Here is a 21,559-nt window from a genome sequence, read left to right as displayed (position 1 = left end):
TATCCTCATCTTTTATGAGGACCATCCATGAGATACCCCTGCCTAATATATTCAGCCGTAGGAATTCAAGGAGGACAGAGTTTAATTCAAACTACAGTGATTAAACTATTGATATTTGCACTTATGAGTTTCTTTGATGCTTGTTGCCTTCTGCCATCATCTCTTATCTGATGCCCACATCACCTCATTTTTTGACTACTATAATTAAAGTAAGAAATAAGGAAAATTTTGACTATAGAATACCACGTCACTGTGTTCCCAGATTCAATTCTTTTTAATATTCACTTTTTAAAGAGTGGGTTAACTAGACTGGAATGGTGAGCTAATAGTGTGCCTTATTAAAGCATTATGACTGGAGAGGTGGCTCAGAGGTTAAGAGCACTGGCTGCTCTTCCAGAGGTCTTGAGCTCAAGTCCCAGCACCACATGGTGACTCACAACCATCTATAATGAGATCTGGTACTGTCTTCCGGTGTTCAGGCAGGAAAAATGTATACACAATAAATTTTAATAATTAAAAAAAAAGAAATGTACTTTTTTGAGGGAGAATGGTTTATAGTTGTTTCCTAACCATTATTGTTTTCCCGATGACTAGAATTTATGTTTTACCAATAATTGATAAGACAGTAAAGAGACAAAAATGTGAGATAATAATGCAGCTATATAGAGCTTAGACGCTGAAATATTTGTTAGTATAGTTTTTCCTGCATGGATCATGACATTGTTAGTGGGGCCTGATTTAGCCAAAGCCTGTGAGCAAAAGGTTAGCTGTAAAAGAGCTATTCTACTGAAGTCAGTCTAGTAGTAGTAGCGCTCTGCTTGTTTTCCCCAAATTGCATTTTGTGTTTGTTTTGTGCCTCAGTTAATTCTCATCTCTGAATATCAATACAATTTTGTGTTTATTTGCATTTATTTCTTATTCAACCAGCAACATACATTTTGTGTTGTATTTCACCACAGCCTATTCCTTATTTTAGTGATCAGCTTCTTAACTACTTTGCTGAGTATTAGAAGTTTTGTTTATAATTTATATATACATTATAGTGTCTTTCAAAATTTTATTTTTGATAATTATCCATTACAACATAATTTTTATGTTACACACAGACTCTTTTTATCTGACCTCAGCTAGATTGAATTCCTGCGTGCTATTTAGTTGATGCCTACTGAATACTGGGTGTTCATTATGAGGAAGACATACTATTAACCTAGTTGCCAGAAGGAGTCTGAGATTTTTAGGTGTTAAATAGGTTGTTGCATACCCAGTAACTACAAATAACAGATTCACTATTGGAATTATGCTCTGCCTGGCTTGGGATTCTGATACTGTAATCAATTAGCCAGTGTTAGGGAAAAAAACAAAAACGTGTACTTGACTTACCAGAAAACTTCTGCTCTGACTGCTTAAGTTGCCACCAAAGTAGCGTCTCCCAATGAGGACATGTATAATATACAACAGGCTTAAGAATAAAAAAAAAACAACAGGAATTGCTCTGAAACAAAATTGACCACAAAACTACTTATTTCAAAGAAATCCTAATGTGTCGAACCCTCAAGTATGAGACAGACAAAATGAATTTTTAAAAATCTCAGGAAGGGGTTGGGTAATTCAAATAGAAGATAGATGTTTGTTCCAGTACCTGGCATTGAAAGTAATATTTCTATAGCTTATGGAAATGTGAAGATTGGATTAAATGCTAACACCAGGAGGAAATGAAATATAATAAATTGGGAACTCAGTGTTTTCATTTCTATATTCTGGAGCTCAATATATGATAGAATCCCTTGGAAAATATTGATGAAATATTTAGCATGTTTATTTGGAGGTGTTTTTCATTTCTATACAAGAGAACTTTCTAAAACCACTATTGATAGATCTCAGTAAATCATTACCTCTGGGCATATTTGTAGCAGTTCTACCACACATTTATTTCCGTGTGTGTGTGTGTTTGTGTGTGTGTGTGTGTGTGTGTTTGTGTGTGTGTGTGTGTGAGAGAGAGAGAGAGACAGAGAGAGAGAGAGAGAGAGAGACAGAGAGAGAGAGAGAGAGAGAGAGAGAGAGAGGCGAGAGAGAGACTGCTCCTGAAACCTGTTCAAGTAACATTGAATGTCTTTACATTATTTGATTATTATTTTTTGTATATATGACTCATTGATATTCTGGAAGATAAACCTGTTCATTATTAGTCTTGTTAGTCTTTAATTTAGGAGTGCTAAATTATATTTTATTAAATTTCATTAGCTTCTTGGGCAAAGAATATAAATGTAGCTGCTTGCATTCTGCAAACCTAATCTTAGTTACTTTATCCTTTCACTGCTAGAGTAATAAGTTGAGATGAATTTTAATTTTTTGAGCTAAAATGCTTCTGCAGAAATTGTGCCAGACTGCAGTCATGATTGATGAATTGCTTGGATCTGATCCTGTTTGCTGGTTGCTGCCTTAAATTGTTGGTCATGTTTGTATCTGCCACCTCCTATCTCTATCCCACTATATTTTTCCCCCTTTAGGCTATTGTGACTAGTGACAAAGTGATTTCAAATTGATTAAAACTTCAGATGATGCTTAGGACCTGTTGGAAACTACTATGTGTTTATGGAATACTAATAGAAGATCCTAAACTGTGCATGAATCAACATCACACTGAATGATATTTCATTTTCTCCAAAACATAACTTCAATGCCAACATTTTTTGTAGTGAGTCCTATGCTGGCTAGGAATAGATTCCTCTGTCCTTTGGTGGTTTGCCATGATGAGAAATGATGACTACTCTTTACACAGTTTACCTTCATATATAAATAGAAGATACTTTAAATAGCATTTGGTTGCTTGGCAAAGAGCAATGATTTAAGTCTCAAATTAGTCAAATTCCTTTTTCCTTCGTGTAGGAACGATAGATACTATTGAGATTTCTTAGTCCTTCTCAGTTAGATTGAGAATAAAATCCAGATAACTTATTTGCTTTTGTATTACCTACAATAGCGTAATAGCTGGCTCCACAAAGAGTAAACATGGCTTTGGATATAATTTCTTTTTATGCAAACACTTTGAAGGATCTGCACTTTGTATAGCATTCTCATCAGTTGTGAATTTGGTTCCTACTGAGTAATTTAAACTACAGTGATTAATAAGACACTCATTATATCTAGAAGCTCATTAACACATTTAAACTAGACATACACAGATTTGGTTTTGGTTCTGTACAGCGACCATAATAACACCGTTTATTCTATTTTCTTCCTTCCCATTGCTTCTTGCTTTGTTGATGTATAATTCTAAATACTTTGAAATATATCTAGAATATATATCAAAATATAGTTTTCAAACAATCAAAAATTTACCTTTATAAATGTCAGATATACATATGTCAAGATTTGTTCAATTCATTAATCAACTACTCAGGTGAAAAACTAGCTCAAAATCTTGGAGAAAGGGCAACCTCTGTATGCCTGAGTGTTTGTGTGTGGAGGGGGAGTGCACGTGACATGGATTGAATGCATGTGGAGGTCAGAGGAAAATTTTGGATTTTGGTCTCTGCTTTCCACCTTGTTTAGAGACAGACTCTTGGTTGTTTGGTACTATATAAACCACGCCATCTGGCTCACAACATCCTGCCTGTAACTGATATATTGCCATCATAGCACTGGGGTTATTGATGTGTTCAACTGCTCCTTGGGTTTATGTCATCAGGAATTCAAATTTAGGCCCTCACATTTTCATCACAAGGGTGTTTACTCACTACTCTTTGCCCTAGTCTCTCATTGGTGGATTCTTGGCAGGGGTTTCACTGCTGATCCTGCCCTCAGCCCCTCTAAAGCGTTTTTTTTTTTTTCTGTTTGAATTTTTTTCAATTTTTTTTATTTTAAATAGCTTGTTTTACATGTCAATCCCAGTTCCCTCTCCCTCCCCTCCTCCCCCACTCCCCTTTCTCCCCACCCTCCCACCCTATTGCCAAATCCTTCCACATAGGGGATATCAGAGTCTGTCATTTTACTCTGGGTAGGGTCCAGGCACTCCCCTAAGAGTCCAGGCTGAGAGAGCATCCCTCTTTGTGCTATAGGCACACGAAGACTGTTTGTATATCAGGGATAGACACTGATCCACAGCTCAGGGCCCCATAGGTTGCTCAGGCCTTCTCGCTGACACTCACATTTGGGGGGGTCCAGATCAGTCCCATACTGGCCTCCTCACTGTCAGTCTGGGATCCAAGAGCTCTCCCCTGTTCAGATCAGCTGTCTCTGCTGGTTTTGCCAGCCCATTCTTTGTCAATTGCTCATCACTCCTCTCTCTCTGTCACTGGGTTCCTTGGGTTCAGTTCAGTGATTAATTGTGTGTTTGCCTCTGCTTCCATCAGTCACAGGATAAAGGCTCCCGGATGGTTATAGACATCAAGTTCATTATCAGGAATGGGCATTCGAGGTGGTCTCTCCACTATTGCTTAGCTTGCCAATTGGTGTTATCCCCTTAGATCACTCGAGGTCGCTCTGGTGCCTGATCTGTATTCGATCCTATGATTCCCTCATCCCCCTATTCTACCCCCACCACCTCAACTTCCTTTTCCCCCATGACCAACTCTCTTCCTTTTCATCCCCTCTCTTCTTCCCAGGTCCCACTCCCCCCCCACTCCTCGCCGTGTTCCCCATCCATTCAGAGGATCTTGTCTCCATCCTCTTCTCTTGGGTACTATGCATATATGCATATCTTTTAGGTTCTTTCCTGTTTCCCAGACTCTCTATCAGTGGAAGTGCAAACTGGCACTATCCTGATCCACGTCTAAAATCCATATATGAGTGAGTACATACCATGTTTGTCTTTTTGCGACTGGGTTACCTCACTCAGGATGGTTTCTTACAGTGCTATCCATTTCCCTGCGAATTTCAAGATTCCATTATTTTTTTCTGCTGAGTAATACTCCATTGTGTAAATGTACCAAATTTTCTCTATCCACTCTTCAGTTGAGGGGCATCTAGGTTGCTTCCAGGTTCTGGCTATTACAAACAATGCTGCTATGAACATAGTGGAGCAGATGCCCTTGTTGTATGAACTTGCCTCATTTGGATATATGCCTAAGAGTGGAATTGCTGTGTCTTGTGGTAGATTAATTCCCATTTTCCTGAGGAATCTCCATACTGATTTACAAAAAGGCTGTATGAGTCGGCACTCCCACCAGCAGTGGAGGAGTGTCCCTCTCTCTCCACATCCTCTCCAGCATAAATTGTCTTCGTTGTTTATGATTTTAGCCATTCTGACAGGAGTAAGATGGTATCTCGGAGTTGTTTTGATTTGCATTTCCCTGATGGCTAAGGATGTTGAGCACTTTCTTAAGTGTCTCTTGGCCATTTTAGCCTCCTCTACTGAGAATTCTCTATTTAGCTCTTTACCCCACCTTTCAAGTGGATCCTTTGGTGTTTTGGAGACTTGTTTCTTGAGTTCTTTGTAAATTTTGGAGATTAGCCCTCTGTCAGATGTAGGGTTAGTGAATATCTTTTCCCATTCTGTGGCCTGCCTTTTTGTCTTTTTGACTGTGTCCTTTGCCTTACAGAAGCTTTTTAGTTTCAGGAGGTCCCATTTGTTAATTGTCGATCTCAGAGCCTGTGCCAATGGTGTTATGTTTAGGAAGTGGTCTCCTGTACCAACTCGTTGAAGAGTATCTCCCACTTTCTCTTCTAAAAGTTTCAGTGAGGCTGGATGTATGTTGAGATCTTTGATCCATTTGGACTTAAGTTTTGTACAAGGCGATAAACATGGATCTATCTGCAGTCTTCTGCATACCAGTTCCCAGTTATGCCAGCACCATTTGTTGAAGATGCTTTCTTTTTTCCATTGTACAGTTTTAGCTTCTTTGTCAAAAATCAAGTGTTCATAGGTGTGTGGGTCAAAATTAGAGCTTTCAATTCGGTTCCATTGGTCTACCTGTCTATTTTTGTGCCAATACCAAGCTGTTTTCAGGACTATAGCTCTATAATAGAGCTTGAAGTCAGGTATGGTGATGCCTCCTGAAGTTCCTTTATTGTATAGGGATGTTTTAGCTATCCTGGGCCTTTTGTTTTTCCATATAAAGTTGATTAATGTTCTTTCCAGGTCCTTGAAGAATTGTGATGGAATTTTGATAGGGATTGCATTGAATCTGTAGACTGCTTTTGGCAAGATTGCCATTTTTATTATGTTGATCCTACCAATCCAAGAGCATGGGAGATCTTTCCATTTTCTGGTATCTTCTTTGATTTCTTTCTTTAAAGACACAAAGTTCTTGATATACAGGTCTTTAATTTCCTTGGTTAACATTATCCCCAGATATTTGATGCTGTTTTTGGCTATTGTAAAGGGTGATGTTTCTCTGATTTCTTTCTCAGTCACTTCATCATCTGTATATAATAGAGCCACTGATTTTTTTGAGTTTACCTTGTATCCTGCCACATTGCTGAAGGTGTTTATCAGCTCTAGGAGTAACCTTGCGGAGTTTTTTGGGTCACTTATGTAAACTATCATATCATCTGCAAATAGTGAAAGTTTGACTTCTTCTTTTCCTATTTGTATCCCCTTTATCTCCTTTTGTTGTCTTATTGCTGTAGCTAGAACTTCAAGTACAATATTGAAGAGATATGGAGAGAGTGGACAGCCTTGTCTTGTTCCTGATTTTAGAGGAATTGCTTTGAGTTTCTCTCCATTTAGTTTGATGTTAGCTGTTGGTTTACTGTATATTGCTTTTATTATATTCAGGTACGTTCCTGTTATCCCTGATCTCTCTAGGACCTTTATCATGAAGGGGTGCTGGATTTTGTCAAAGGCTTTTTCAGCATCTAGTGAGATGATCATGTGGTTTTTCTTTCGCAGATTGTTAATATGGTGGATTACATTGATCGATTTTCTAATGTTGAACCATCCCTGCATTCCTGGGATGAAGCCTACTTGATCATGGTGGATGATTTTTCTGATGTGTTCTTGAATCCGGTTTGCGAGTATTTTATTAAGTATTTTTGCATCAATGTTCATGAGGGAAATTGGTCTATAGTTTTCTTTCTTAGTCGTGTCTTTGTGTGGCTTGGGTATCAAGGTAATTGTAGCCTCATAGAGTTTGGCAGTGGGCGTCCTACTTCTATTGTGTGGAATACTTTGAGGAGTATTGGAATTAGCTCTTCTTTGAATTTCTGGTAGAATTCTGCACTGAAGCCATCTGGGCCTGGGCTTTTTTTATTTGGGAGACTTTTGATGACTGCTTCTATTTCATTAGGGGTTATAGGTCTGTTTAGATTGTTTATCTGCTCTTGATTTAGTTTTGGCAAGTGATATCTATCCAGGAAATTGTCCATTTCCTTTAAATTTTCAAATTTTGTGGAGTACAGATTTTCAAAGTATGCCCTGATGATTCTCTGGATTTCCTCTGAGTCTGTTGTTATGTCCCCTTTTTCATCCCTGATTTTGTTAATTAGCATGCTATCCCTCTGTCTTTTGGTCAGTTTGGACAGAGGTTTATCTATTTTGTTGATTTTCTCAAAGAACCAACTCTTTGTTTCATTGATTCTTCTCAGTGTTTGTCTGGTTTCTACTTGATTGATTTCAGCCCTGGCGTCTGCTCCTCCTGGGGGAGTTTGCTTCTTTTTGTTCTAGAACATTCAGCTGTGCTATTAATTCTCTAGTATGACTGTTCTCCAGTTTTTTCATGTGGGCACTTAGTTTTATAAGGAATGAATTCTTGAATACAATGGCTAGTTTTGATGCAGAGCTGTTTTGTTCCATGCAGAGAAAGAAAACCATAAGCATTGCTGATATATTTTGCTAGTCATGAAGCTACAACTTAACATGGAAATTTTACAGTATCTAGTCACAAATCAAATAATAATTAGCAGAATCACACTGTGGTAAAATATCCTAAAACATTCACATCCCTTGGGTGGCCTACTAATCCATAAACCTTTATGACACTGAAATAATATACCATACATCTGATTTCCAAGTCTTGAATAAACTTCTCAGCAGTTTTTGAAAGGCTCAGCCACATTTCTTTTTTATATATATAAACTTTATTTAAATTAGAATAAATCTTATTTTACATATCAATTTCTGTTCTCTCCCACCCTCCCATAACCCCCAATGACCCCTCCATCTCATCACCCCATCCATTCCCCAGGGAGAGTGAGGCCTTCCATGAGGGATCATTAAAATCTGTCAAGTCATTTGGGGTAGCGCCTAGGCCCTCCCCTGTGTATCTAGGCTAAGAGAGTATCACTCAATGGGAAATGTGCTCCCAAATTCAGTTCATGCACTACGGATAGATCCTGGTTCCACTTCCCAAGGCCCAATAGACTGGCCCATGCTCCTAACTGACACCCATGTTCATTGGGCCTGGTTTGATTCTATGTTGGTTCCCCAGCTGTCAGACTGGGGTCTGTGAGTTCCCACTTGCTCAGCTCAGGTATTTCTATGGGTTTTCCCAGCGTGATCTTGGCCCCTTTCTTTGTCACTCCTTCCTCTCTGAAACTGGGTTCTAGGAGTTTGGCTCAGTGCTTGGCTGTGGATCTCTGCTTCTGCCTTCATCAGCTACTGGATGAAGACTCTAGGATGGCATTTAAGGTAGTCATCATTCTCATAGGGGACAGGCATTTAAGGAAGCCTCTCCACTATTGCTTAGGGTCCTAGTTAGGGTCATCCTTTTGGATCTCTGTATAATTCCCTAGTGCCATATTTCTCTTTAAACCTATAATGGCTCCCTCTATTGATGTGTCTCTTTTCTTGTTCTTTTCTATTCCTCTCCCCACTCAACTTCCTGATCCCTCTTTGTCTCCCCCCTTCTCCCCTCCTATTTCTCCTACCTCCCTCCCTCTCTCCCCATATTTCCCATTTGTTCAGGGCCTCTTGTCCCTTTCTGTTTCTCTGGGGGACCATGTATGTCTCTCTTATGGTTCTCCTTTTTTCCTAGCTTCTCTGGAGGTATGGAATGTAGCCTGATAATCCTTTTCACTATGTCTAGAATCCATACATGAGTGAGTACATACCATATTTGTCTTTCTGTGACTGAGTTACCTGACTTAGGATGTTTTTTTTAGTTCCATCCATTTGCCTCTGAGTAGAAGGGCTTTTCAGTACAGCAAATTACACACTTAGTAATACTTGGTGTGACTTCTGACCAGTCAGAACTTCTTACTTTCCTCTTCAAAAAGGAAAGAAACACAAAAATTTCTCCTAGGTGAATAATATTGTAATGGCTGACAAATGGAATTCTGAAGAAGGCCACAGCTTGGTTATTTTGCTATTGTGTAATATTAGGCAACCGCACCCTCTGAAGGTCCTCTATGAGTTCTGAGCAAAGTAGCATTTTCATTAGCACAAATGGTTGAAGGAAGGTCCCTCACAAGAGAGATTTAGAAAGCTCTTCTGCCTAAATGCTTGATTTTATTGGTCTATAGACTTTAATATGTTGAAAGAACAATGCTGCCTAATAAGTCATGACAGTACTTAGGTGCATACAATAAATATTTACTTTTGCTTTCATTTCTACAGAACATTGTGAAATTTCTGTTTGTGTTGACTTAGCTTGCCTAGACTGTTTATATTCTCTTAGGTGGAACAGACCCATCAGCTTGTTGTTTGGTTTAGCTGGGGTAAGTGCTTATGTTCCAATGGTCTCTTACCCTACAAATTAACATGGAAGTGTTCTTTATCATTGTGTTTACAACACTTTCAGCAAGATGAAATCTAATCAGAACTCTTGAGGTGGATTTGGAAATGTCAAACTGTCATTATCATAGTACATTATTAACCAAAGAAAATAGTAAGGCATATTATGGGCAAATGGATTCTATCTCTTGATGGGAGAGGAGTGTGAACATTATATTATGGGATGTGATTATACAGATACATAATGGCTTAGAGTCAGTTTTATAACCAGTCCACTACACAGAGTGTGATTCACAGGATTTAAGAAAGCTCTAGAAGAATACTGGTCTAGAGGGAATTCTGAAGAGGCTCTTAAATATTCTTGTACTTTTTCCTGGAGAACAGATAAGTTAATGGAGTCAGCTTCATCTTCTTATCTTGCTATTAAAATCCATGAATCAGCAGTAGGGTTATTAGAGCTAATGTCTCTCTTTAGAACAATTCATTCCATACTTCTGAAGCAAAGCCTTTGAGTTTATACTGATACTTTTCAAATTTGACTAATGGAACTACTCAATCATTATACTTGTCTTTGGGAGAGTATCAAGTACTGCTTTCTTCCATACTTTCTGGTGGTTCTATTTTTCAATCATGGATGAGAACCTCTTACTCATAAACTGCTCTTGACTGAACATGACTTTGTTTAAACTTTTGAAGATTGTTGTTCGACATTATACTTCTCAGTTCTATGTCCTACAAATGTTAGCCACCTTGCTCTCTATACATTCTCACATAATCTCTTCAGTTCAGTAGGTTGGCTAGCTTTCTCCTGGGGTCTTTTTTTTTTTTTTTTTTTTTTGCTTTTTGCACCACAATATGGAAACTCTCAGATTTGCTTCTTCTCTCTCAGTGATTCTCATCTGGTGCTGTTTGATATTCAGTGCATTCAGATAATGAGTTGTTTTGTGTATTTTATATAGGACTTTATTCATTTCAATCAGGGAAGAAAATTCAGTCTCTGTTATTCAATTATGGATGGAGTTAGAAGTCACCCATCATTAGGTTTAGCATTAATGAAACTATAATAAAACTATGAGGAGAAACACACACACACATAATGTCTGTAAGTAATAATTCTTCACTCCCTTCTCTTCTCCATGTACTGTGAGTTATTTTAACTTTGCATTTCCTTATTGTGTGTGTATTTGTGTGTGTGTGTGTGTGTGTGTGTGTGTGTATACGTTTGCCTGTGCGTGTGCATTTAGGAACACATACACATAAGAATGTAAAAGTGACAGCATGAGTGTGGAGGCCAGAGAACAATTTACTGGAGACAGTTCTTTCCTTCCACTATGTGGGTCCTGAGGACGGAACTCCAGTAACCAGCTTGCCAGCAAATGCCTTATTAGTTGACCCTTCTCTCTGTCCCTGTTTAGCATTTTGTCCAAGATTTACTTCCAATATATTTACTTTTCTTATGTTTTTTTTATTTCATGATATGTAGGTATACATAATTTCTTTCCAGCAATAGTATATACCCTCCAAACACTTTCATATTCTTCATAATGTGTGTAGTATTTTAGAATAAATTAAAATTGATTATTCCTTTCTATAAGATGGGACTTAAAAATTGTAGAGGAAAAGTGCAGGGTACATAATGCTGTCTTCAGCTTTTATGTTGCTGTTGATTTTGATTCCAGTTGTCTCCACTGAAATTAGGTGCCATATGTTAGGTCTCAGTTCTCATTAGTTCAGTTGCAATCTGTTGAGATGAACACTCCAGCTGACATGAGGGATGCATTCTAAGCCTCTTTGAGTCTGCTTTGGCTCTGTTTTGTGAAACTGTTTTCTTCTGTTTTCAAACTCTACTCATTGACCTTGAAGTCATAATTCATAAAAGCAGGATGTAAGGAGTGAACCATTAAAAATGTCTTGAGTGTAGTATCACAATATGTAGTCACAGAAAATGTCCGTCTCTCCAAAATGAGTTCTCAATTATTTTTTTTCATTGATGACCTCTGAGGCCTGTTTATTCCCATCACCATTGGTAAGCCTCCTCTCAATCCTCTTGACTTCTCTGTCTCTTTACTTACTATTAACACAGCTAGAAGTAAGCAATTATATCTTGTTAAATGGTTGCAATGGGATTTAAAATAGTTATTTTACAGACCCAAGGGTCATACATTACCTTTGAATTGGGTATAGATCTACATAAAATTATGTAATCAGGGTAATTTTTGATATATCTTTTTCAGAATACACATACCAATTTGAATATGAGAAAAAGAACAAATGCCTTGGTCCACTCAGAATCTGATACCAACAGCAGAACTGAGGTGGGAAACCATTCCAGCAAGACCTCCACAGTCCAAGAGCCTGCTGAAGCCACAAGGAAAGAGTACTTAGCTTCCAGTCCAAATCCATTCAGCAGGGCAAATGCAGCTGAGACAATATCCGCAGCAAGAAGTCTTTCATCTGCACCCTCTCCCACTCCTTGTGGCACATCGAGACCAGCTTCTTTGGGGTCGACTTCTACTCGACCTGCATTTGGGTCGAGACTTGGGCGAATTAAGACCACAGTTAATACCACAGGGGCACCTGGGACTGTGCCAGCCACACCTCCTCCCTCTGCTCCACCACCGTCTGGATCTGGCACAAGTAAAATAGACAAATATGCTCGTATTCTCTTCCCAGTCACATTTGGGGCATTTAACATGGTCTACTGGGTTGTCTATTTATCGAAGGACACCATGGAGAAATCAGAAAGTCTAATGTAATTTTGTTGCTGTAGTAATTTCATAAAAGATTATGGAATTCAGACTGCCTTTTTGAATGTTTTTAAAGATAAGCATTCTTTACTAAAATAAAAATTATATGTCATTTTTTAGTTAAAAAATACAAGTCAGCCGGATGGTGGTGGCGCAAGCCTTTAATCCCAGCACTCGGGAGGCAGAGGCAAACGGATCTCTGTGAGTTCGAGGCCAGCCTGGTCTACAAAGCTACCTGTCTTGAAAAACCAAAAATAAAATGCGAATCAGATAGATATTGAGAGAGTTGATTAATTCCCTAGTGTCCAGAAAGTGAATCATCTTTCCTTATAGAAAGATGATTTTAAAAGAATCTGTTCAGTGTTCAAATTGGATGTAAATCAGACCATTATGGAAAGTCAGAACAAGAAAATTAGTGCCAGAAGAGATATGTAATGTATATTTTTGCATTGAATTTTGGAAAAGAGTGTGATATTTTAAAATACACCCCATGAAATCAACCAGTGACCAAAAATTTCCCATTGGCACTGCCCTTAACCAGAATAGTGTACTGGAAGTCACCAGCAGTGACCTTTGCAGTTGCACACACTATCTGCAAGAAAAAAACTTCCTCTGTTAAACAAAACACCTCTAGAAGAGGAAAATGGAACCAAGAAAACACTGATAAATGCAGCGAAACTTCTGCTGCATCAAATAACAGATACTGACCAGGGCAAATGTGTTTTTCTGCCACATGTTGGTTAAAAAAAAATACCTAACAGTTGACTTGAAATGTTGTGCTCTGAGCCAAAGTTAAATTCCTTGTACAAATTCTTTTTCATAGTATCTTATTCAGTTATGTACGGTACACATTTTCCACTAGTTCCTCAGAGCCTGGAACTTTCTTGCTGTAGGTGGTTTAGAGACAGTTTTCAGGGAAGTTCCTTCACTTTTACAAAGTCCCTTCAGTAGTAGGATCATCAGTGCATGTAAAAGAACCATACTTTAACCGAGGACATTATGTTCGTTAATGAAGGTAATTTAGTTAGAGTCTGACAGCGTAGCCAATTTATTTGCTTCTCCTGCACTGACAGAGGAAAACAAATACATTTGTTCCTATAGCCACTTTGAGGTAAGTACATGTTAGTAAAATCTTGATGATTGGTTCTCAAACTATAATGAAATAATGATAGAGATTGTTCTATAGGTGAAAAAGCATCATATACCTGAAACATAAAAATCTGGGCACTGGAAAACCTAAAAGATTACTGTGTCAAATCTGATGCAGGTCACCTAACACAGTTTTCTCACTGTACCAGAATCACACAAATCATAGTCCACAGACCTACTGTATGTTTATCCTAGTAGAGAAATTAGCTGCCAACATGCCAATATTCTTGCAAGTTTTTGTGGTCATAACGTTTGTATGCCTGGCATGGTTTGTATTTGTTTTCTAGGCATTTGATAAGGTTTTATAACCAAGGCACTTTAAAAATTAAAGGTGCAGTTAGAGAAAGAAAGGAATAAAAACATTACAGCCTTGGATGGGTTGTCAGTCACTGTTATGCAATACATCTGGATTTTCAAGTACTGGCTTTACCTTTTCATTATGTAGGCCCAATATCCTAACTGAATCACTTGCAGCTTTCTGAATAACTCATCCTGGTTGGTCTTTTTGTTGTTTCACTTCCTAATTTCCCCCCTGTATTTCTACCTGTTCTTGGTATATGTAAGTAAATATGCTCTGGACTTGAGGGGGGAAACATTTGATAGAAATAGACATCTTATAGACAGAATATCTTATTTTATGGGGGAAAATTATACTGATTAATATGAACTTTTGTGTTACTACATTGCTTTGTAATAGTTGCCCATGAAACTTATAAAATTTAAAAATGTCAAATTTTCATTGACCTCCATCTGAGGATTTCTTCTTTTTTATTTCTAAATGTTTTATAGAATTAAAACACTTTAAAGTTAAAAGATGTGGAAGAAATCCTCACTTATAAATTGATTCCAGCAATATGAGGCCCAGGAACATGTGTAAATATGTTTATACATTTAATAAAATTAATTGTACATAAAAGCTTATACTAAATTATTTCACGAGTTTGAAAATGCTTTTAAAGACTTTTATTCCAATGCTTAGAGCTGTAATGGGAAAACACCATCATTTTTTGTAACAATACAATGATCTTTTTGCTTTGGAGATGAATGCTTACTCTTGTTTTCATTTGTTTTGTTTTTTCTCTTTTGTCTTTTTTTAGATTCATACTCATTCTCTATAAACTTTAAGTGTTTTATTGACCTGTTTTAAAACACACTCTTTTAAAATTTTTATGGGATTTAAACAATTGAAAAATATCTGACCCTCCTCGGCCTGACAGTTCAAACCTGTGATCCCAGTTTTGGGGAGGCTGATGCAGAGAAATGCCATAAGTTTTGAGGCTACAGAGTGAGTTATAGGCCATTATGGGATAGAGTGCAACACTGGCTTCAAATAAAAACAAAACCCTAGGAGAATAAACAGTAATAATTTAAAAAAGGAAATCAAGGTAAATGCTCCTGCCCTGGGGGCAGGGAATAAGGTAGATTCTTTGTATCCAGGGTAGTCTTCAAGTTGCTATGTAGATCAGGCTGATCTCAAATCCAAGTTTGTCCTTTCTGTTCCCCAAACTATCAGATTGCATGCGTGTATCCCTATGACCAGTAAAGACTAAATTATTCAAGGAGTCTCCATTGTTCATTTGAAGACTAACTTGACCAAAACAATTTATTGCTAGTATACAGAATCTATCTCACTTGCACGTGACATTTTAATAGTAACAATATATGCTTCATTTCATTGAGACTTTCTTATCTTTTCCTTTGGTCATAAATTATGTGTTCTTCATAACTTCAAGGCACATTGGAATTCTTGTGTGAAGATTTAGTTACTTTTCACCATTATTCATAAGAATGACCATGGGACCCCAAAGTACTCATCAGTGGTGGAATAAACAAACAAATATCTTCTGTCTGACAATGGTACCTTTTGTATAACTCCATCTCTAAAGATTAAATTCAGAATTCTTTTATATTTTACTGGTGAATATGTTAATTTCAGTTTTTCATTACAAAGTTAGTTGGCTATACCTGTTTAATCACTTCTAATTTCCTCCAGGCATGACTAGTTATAAAATATATTTACATGATTAACCCAGGGTGAAAACCAAAGGTTTGTGCATAGACCTATTACTTTCTGTAACAAACACTTTAAACTGAGCCCCACATTTTTAAAATTTTTATTTAAATTAGAAACAAACTTGTTTTACATGTTAATCCCAGGTCTCTCTACCCTCCCTCCTCTCCAGCTTCCCACCAACCCCTATCCCATGCGCTTTCTGCTCCCCAGGGATGGTGTGGTCTTACATAGGGGATCTTCAAAGACTGTAATATCATTTGGAGCAGGGCCTAGGCCCTTCCTTGTGTGTCTAAGCTGAAAGAGTATCCATCTATGTGGAATGGGCTCCCAAAGTTCATTAATATACTAGGGATAAATACTGATCCACTGCCAGAGGCCCCATAGATTGTCCAGGCTTTGTAACTGACTCCCATGTTCAGGGGATCTGGATTGATCCTATGCTGATTTCCCACCTATCAGTCTGGGGTCCATGAACTTCCCCTTGTTCAGGTCAACTGCTTCTGTGTGCTTCTCCAGCCTGGAATTGACTCCTTTGCTCATCACTCCTCACTCTTTGCAACTGGATTCCAGGAGTTTGGTTCAGTGTTTATCTGGAGCCCCACAAAAAAGACAGAGCAACATCACTCTCTTTCATATTCGAGATGAGTCACAGATTAGTTAATGATGAAGATAAATGCAGTAGGCTGGATTGAACTTCTAAAAGGTCTTTTTTCAATCACTAACCTTACCATGGACCTTATTTCACGTAATACATAAAAATGTGTGTATTCTATTTTATCTATAAAGGCAATTGTTTCTGATCCAGGAGAAGAGATAGAAAAATTCTTTATTCATCAGTTCCCTAATTTAACTGGTGTGCTCTTCTAAAACTGAGAATAATTTGTATTGGGAAAGAAAGAGAGAAGAGGATGCAGTGGGTTTTATGTTCTGACCACATGGACTACCCTGGTACTGAAAAAAGGGAGGTAAATAACATAATTGATATGGCTTGTTTCAATTTCAATATCATATGAATATCATGGTATATATAAGCATATACTTATAATAGATATATGCTATAGTTTGAGCCACAAATACATTATTATTATTGAGAAATACATATTATTACTTCAAGCTGTGGTTTATTTCTAAGTAAAATGCGCTTATCATTAAAATAAGGCAAAACAAAAATATCCCTTTTTTATGTATTAGATATTTTCTCCCCCTGAAAGATTATACCATTCAAATATGAAAGAATATTGATATATTTTCTTGACTCTGTTTTCTTTATCATCACTCCCTGAGCTCCTACTCACTGGATTTTCCTCTAAGATGGTCACAGTCTTCCACTGATGACACAGATAGATTAGGGACTATTGAGTGCAATAAATTTATTGATTGTGGAACAGGACCAAGATCAGGACTCTCAAAGTTGCAATTATCAAGGTAAGTATTAGAAATCAGTATCGTAAAACTAAAAACCAATGCAGGTATTGATGATGAACCAAATACACAAATTATTAATAAATAGTCTCATGTTGGTAATATTTCTTTTTGTCGCAAACGCCAGTTTTTCCAGCCATAGTGCTAATGTTGATGGTGGGTAAAGGACATTTGTAACTGTGACTTTGGCAATGAAGGTTTTGACAGACCAAGCTTCACAGAGTGATCATGAAATGAAATTCATGATCCACAGTTCTTCTAGCCCAACCCACTTAACTCCCACCATTGAAAGCACATTTGTGTTTTATCATTACCTGTTATATAAAGGATTTAAAATGTCAAGCTAAACTCTTACTCTATATAGGGAAAATTGGAATCAGGGAAGTGTAAGTTGTGGATGGTTGCAAAGAGTGATAGAAAGAGATAAGGGAAAATTTTGTGGTAATTGCTGAAAAGATTGAACTTTACTCAGATTAGTGGTGTTGTGTTTAAAATCTTGCAGGATAGTAAGTGTAGGGAAAAGGGACCAGTCAAAGAAACACACCCTGAGCAGAGCCAAAGAAACACACTTTGGCCCTGCAACCAGAACCAAAGAAATGTACCCTGACCCTAAAACCTGTGCCAAAGGAACACACTTTGTCCCTGGAATCAGAGTCAGTGAAAGAAATGTACCCTGGCCCTTAAATTGGAGCCAAAGGCTAAAAAGGACCAGAGAAAGAAACACACTTTGGCCCTGAAACCAAAGCCAAATCTGACCCTAATCCTACGTAAAAAAGTAACCAATCCCGGAGCAGAGCTCTAGCCAATCTGAGCTCAGCACTGAAATCGGACCAATCCCTACTCTGGAAAAACTTCCCCAACCCCAAGAATCCCTATATAAACCCTGTGTATGTTCAGCTTGGCTGGTCCAGCTGCCTTCCAATAAACCCCCTTGGATGAGCTTCGGGTGAAGATCTTCTTTTGCAGCAGCGACAGAGCAGAGGTGACCCTGGGCAGAGCAGAGCAGAGCAAGCAGAGGCGACCCTGGGCAGAGCAGAGCAGAGCAGAGCGAGCAGCGCTGTAACACTTGCCCGGGAAACCTTCCTTGGAAGAGTGGAGTTGTTACACTCTGCTCCTGGCTCTCCGCTCTCCGGTCTCCAGGAGCAGAGCTGAACAGTAACAACATCGCCCGAGAAACCTCCTACCTAGCAAAACTGATACACTAGGCGAACATCCCCAGCTGGAAGACCCTGTCCTGCCGGAGCCGAGCTGATACACTGGAGAAGCCTTTCTCTGAGGCAAGGCTGTAAGCTGCCAAGCTTACTGCAACCTGTGGTGGTCCTTGGCTCCCGAGCTCCAGGATACCTTTCCACCTGAGCTGTGTAACGCGCAGTATTCTGTGACTCCCGAGTGCCAGAATACCTGACCCACTCCTGTTCCATCCTGTCCCGACCCATCCCGAAACGCTTACAGTAAGGAAGGACTAAAAGACATTTTGCTTCTGTTTGAAGGAAACGTACTGACTGCTCTTGGAATTACTGGTGGGAGAAGAACTGAGTCTTATCTGTACTTTTCCAATTAATCATTGATTTCCAATTTTTTAAAATTCCAACGGTTCACTATCATTTGGTATGTGGGAAATTTGTTATAAATAAAGGTGATTCTGTAATAAGTGGTCAGTCTTGATATCGTATATATACAGGTAATACACAAATTGTGAAGATTGTACTTTCGTATTTAGGAATATATGTATGCATATATATCAATGATATATATCAACAATTAAAGGCAAAGAAGACATGAACTTTAGTGAGAACAAAAGGATGCATGGGAGTGATTTGAGGGGAGAAAGGAAAGGGGGTAAATGATGGAATTATATTTTAATTTCAAAAATTAAAAAATATAAGAAACACAGCTAAAAAGTAAAAGTAAGTAGTCTTAAGGGTCCCCAAAAGTGACACTCAGAGGCTGACTTTGTCCATATACACAGAGTCCAAGGCCAGCTAAGCCTTTGTATAGAAAGCTTGTCTTTAAAAGCTGTGCCCCTTGTTTCCAAACAAAACACACATGTGTGTGCATACACACACACACGCACACACACACACACACACACACACACACCGCAAAAAATAGATTTGAACTATGCAGAATATCCAAAGCCATGAAATCCTACCAAGATGGGATTTACATTTCATAGGCATGATAAGTAAGACGCAAGTTTTTAAAAGAGGAATAGATTGATTAAAAGACTGTGATTTGCACATGGGGAGTCAAGTGTGCAATTATCAAATAATAAAAAGTGAAACTGATTTTTTTTCTCCTACAGCCTTGGAGAAGGAACCTGAAGTTTCACCATATGGTAGGCCAACATGCTATCATATCATTATCCACACTGGCCTTGGACCCTGTCTTAGGTGTTAGACAGGCCTCACTCTTTAATTCTCCTGCCTCAGCTTCCAGAATTGATTTTTTTCTGCTTATTTATAGAAGACATTGTTTTCCTTTGAGAGATAGTATCTCTTTATACAGGATGACTTTGAAACCACGATCTTCCTGATTCAGCCTCATAAGGACTTAGGATTATTATATTTAGCTTCTGAAATTAATTTTCTTTTCAGTTTAAGAACTGAAAGTGTTAATATTCAGATGGTTTTCTTCAAAGCAAAATCTTTTATCGATGTTGTTCCTTTAATCCAAGATTTCGATTTCAATAAACTTTTCTCTTTGTATATGTTCAAATAAGCTTTACTAAAATGAAATCTCTTCCTGTAGTTTCTAAATTAATTTGTATCTTTTCATGTTTCAGACCTTTTCACCTACACTCGATAGGTTTTAAGTTGTATTCATTCAGTTTTGTAACTTGTGATTTCTAACTCAATAATGGTTTTACTACTTTCATTGTGTTTTCCCCACAATTTCCTTTTTAATCTTTATGCCTTTTTTGCTTTATTGAAGCCTAATATGTCACCTGAGCTTTTCAATCTATTATATTAATGAGATATTTATGTTTTTTTTTATTTTTGCAAACAGCAGAGAGCTATTCATTCATATTAGCTTTCTCTTTCTTGAAATATGTTTTTTTCATCTGATTTTCCATTGTACTTTTTACTGTTTTTGTGTCTTTTCTGGGCTAGTTTTGTTCTGTTAAACACTAAATTAAGCTAGCTGTTTATTGAGCTATAGTGTGGGAAGTTGTGGGTGTATGAGTCAGATCAGCCTACAGAAGCTTTTTAAATCAAAAGCTAGCCCACCTCCCCAAATCTGTCTACGTTTTCTGCCTGGAGACCATATTATTTTTCCTCTTTTTTTTTCATGTCCGGGTAGTCTGTGCTGTTCATAGCTCAAGCTTCTCAATTTACTTGCTCTGTTATTACTAGCAAATGTTGTTCCCACTTTTTCCCACTCTCCTCCATTTCTTCTAGTATTTTGTGTGTTGTCCAGCAGACACTTTCAAAAATCTCAGATGTTAATTATCAGCATTTTGCTCTGTGCATGTATCTCTTTCCATTTTGGAGTATGTAAATTGAAATCGTTTGAAAAGAGTTTGGCTGTTTTGATTTTATACTTTTGTCTGTATATGTTCTATCATGGCAGCTTCAAAAAAGGCAGCTTTTAGGACATCTACGTGCCATGATTCTCTGTGGAATCTGTACCATGCCCAAGATAAGATGCCAACCAGTTTCCTTTGTCTTGTTAGAGCCAATTTCTCCCCATTGGAAAGGCACTGATCATAGTATGTCATCAATTATTTACTAATTTAATTAAAATAGGATGTTGAATTTCTCCTCTAATTTTCAATATATATGCTTTTTAGAGTTTGTTATTGGGGAGATGGATTTAAACATGTTTATTACATCATCATTAATAGAATTACCTTCTATCGCATAGCTTTCCACTAGACCAGGGATTGAATTGAGGACACTCATTGCTATGATAACCACAGCCTGATGATTCCTGCTTTCCAAGTGCCAGATACCACTGAAACCGGGTGTTAAGTTTGAATTTCATCCGTGTTAAATCAATCTCCTAGCTTCTATGAATACTAGAAATGACCAGGAATTGACTAAAAGAGTGGGGATCATAGAAACCAATTCCCTGGGAAGAACTTTAGGAAGTATCTTCAGATTCCTTTGGGAAATCCCAGATGCATTCTTGTGAGACCTCTTCTCTCTCATTTCTTTTCAAGTCTTTCATTCCTAGGCTTCCCTTTTCAGTATTCTGTTTGTATTTTGTCTTAGCTTTAGTTCATTGATTATATTTTACTGTGCTCCAAGTCATCAAATGATTAGTGGTATAACAACTCTTTTAGCCAAGAGGAAAAAAAACCTTTCATGGTTTCTTTAAATAACCAATTTAATGGAGATTTAGAAATCTTTGTACTTTCTTGATAGTATACGTTTTCTATCAGCAGTTTCTTCCTTTAAATACAAAGGAGGAGCCAAGAAGATGGCTCAACAGGTAAGAGAATTTGCCACATGATGGTCATCAGAGTTCAGATTCCAACATTCACATAAAAAGCCATACTTAGTCATGCTTATAACCCAAACATTGGTAGTAGCAGAGCCAGGAATATCACTAGGGCTTGCTGGCCCCAGCCTAGTTCCAGTTTCATTGGGAGATCCTGTCTCAAGAGAA

At 37.8% G+C, this 21,559-nt stretch overlaps 1 protein-coding gene across 2 annotated transcripts in view; it reads left to right on the top strand.

The window, feature by feature from the left end:
* Gabra4 (gamma-aminobutyric acid type A receptor subunit alpha4) overlaps nucleotides 1–14,554 on the top strand; it is an 82,060-nt gene extending 67,506 nt beyond the window's left edge. For both annotated transcript variants that reach the window (XM_005080795.4, XM_040747164.1), the window contains one exon: nucleotides 11,848–14,554. In XM_005080795.4, coding sequence (XP_005080852.1) covers nucleotides 11,848–12,369 — 522 coding nt within the window. In that variant the 3' untranslated portion in view covers nucleotides 12,370–14,554. The remainder of the gene's footprint in view (nucleotides 1–11,847) is intronic.
* Nucleotides 14,555–21,559: the final 7,005 nt, after the last annotated feature.

The sequence above is a fragment of the Mesocricetus auratus genome, unplaced genomic scaffold, assembly GCF_017639785.1.
Source record: "Mesocricetus auratus isolate SY011 unplaced genomic scaffold, BCM_Maur_2.0 Super-Scaffold_100006, whole genome shotgun sequence".
Classification (NCBI taxonomy): Eukaryota; Metazoa; Chordata; class Mammalia; order Rodentia; family Cricetidae; genus Mesocricetus; species Mesocricetus auratus.
Note: the sequence above shows the minus strand (reverse complement) of the source record. Positions and strands in the feature narration are given on the sequence as shown.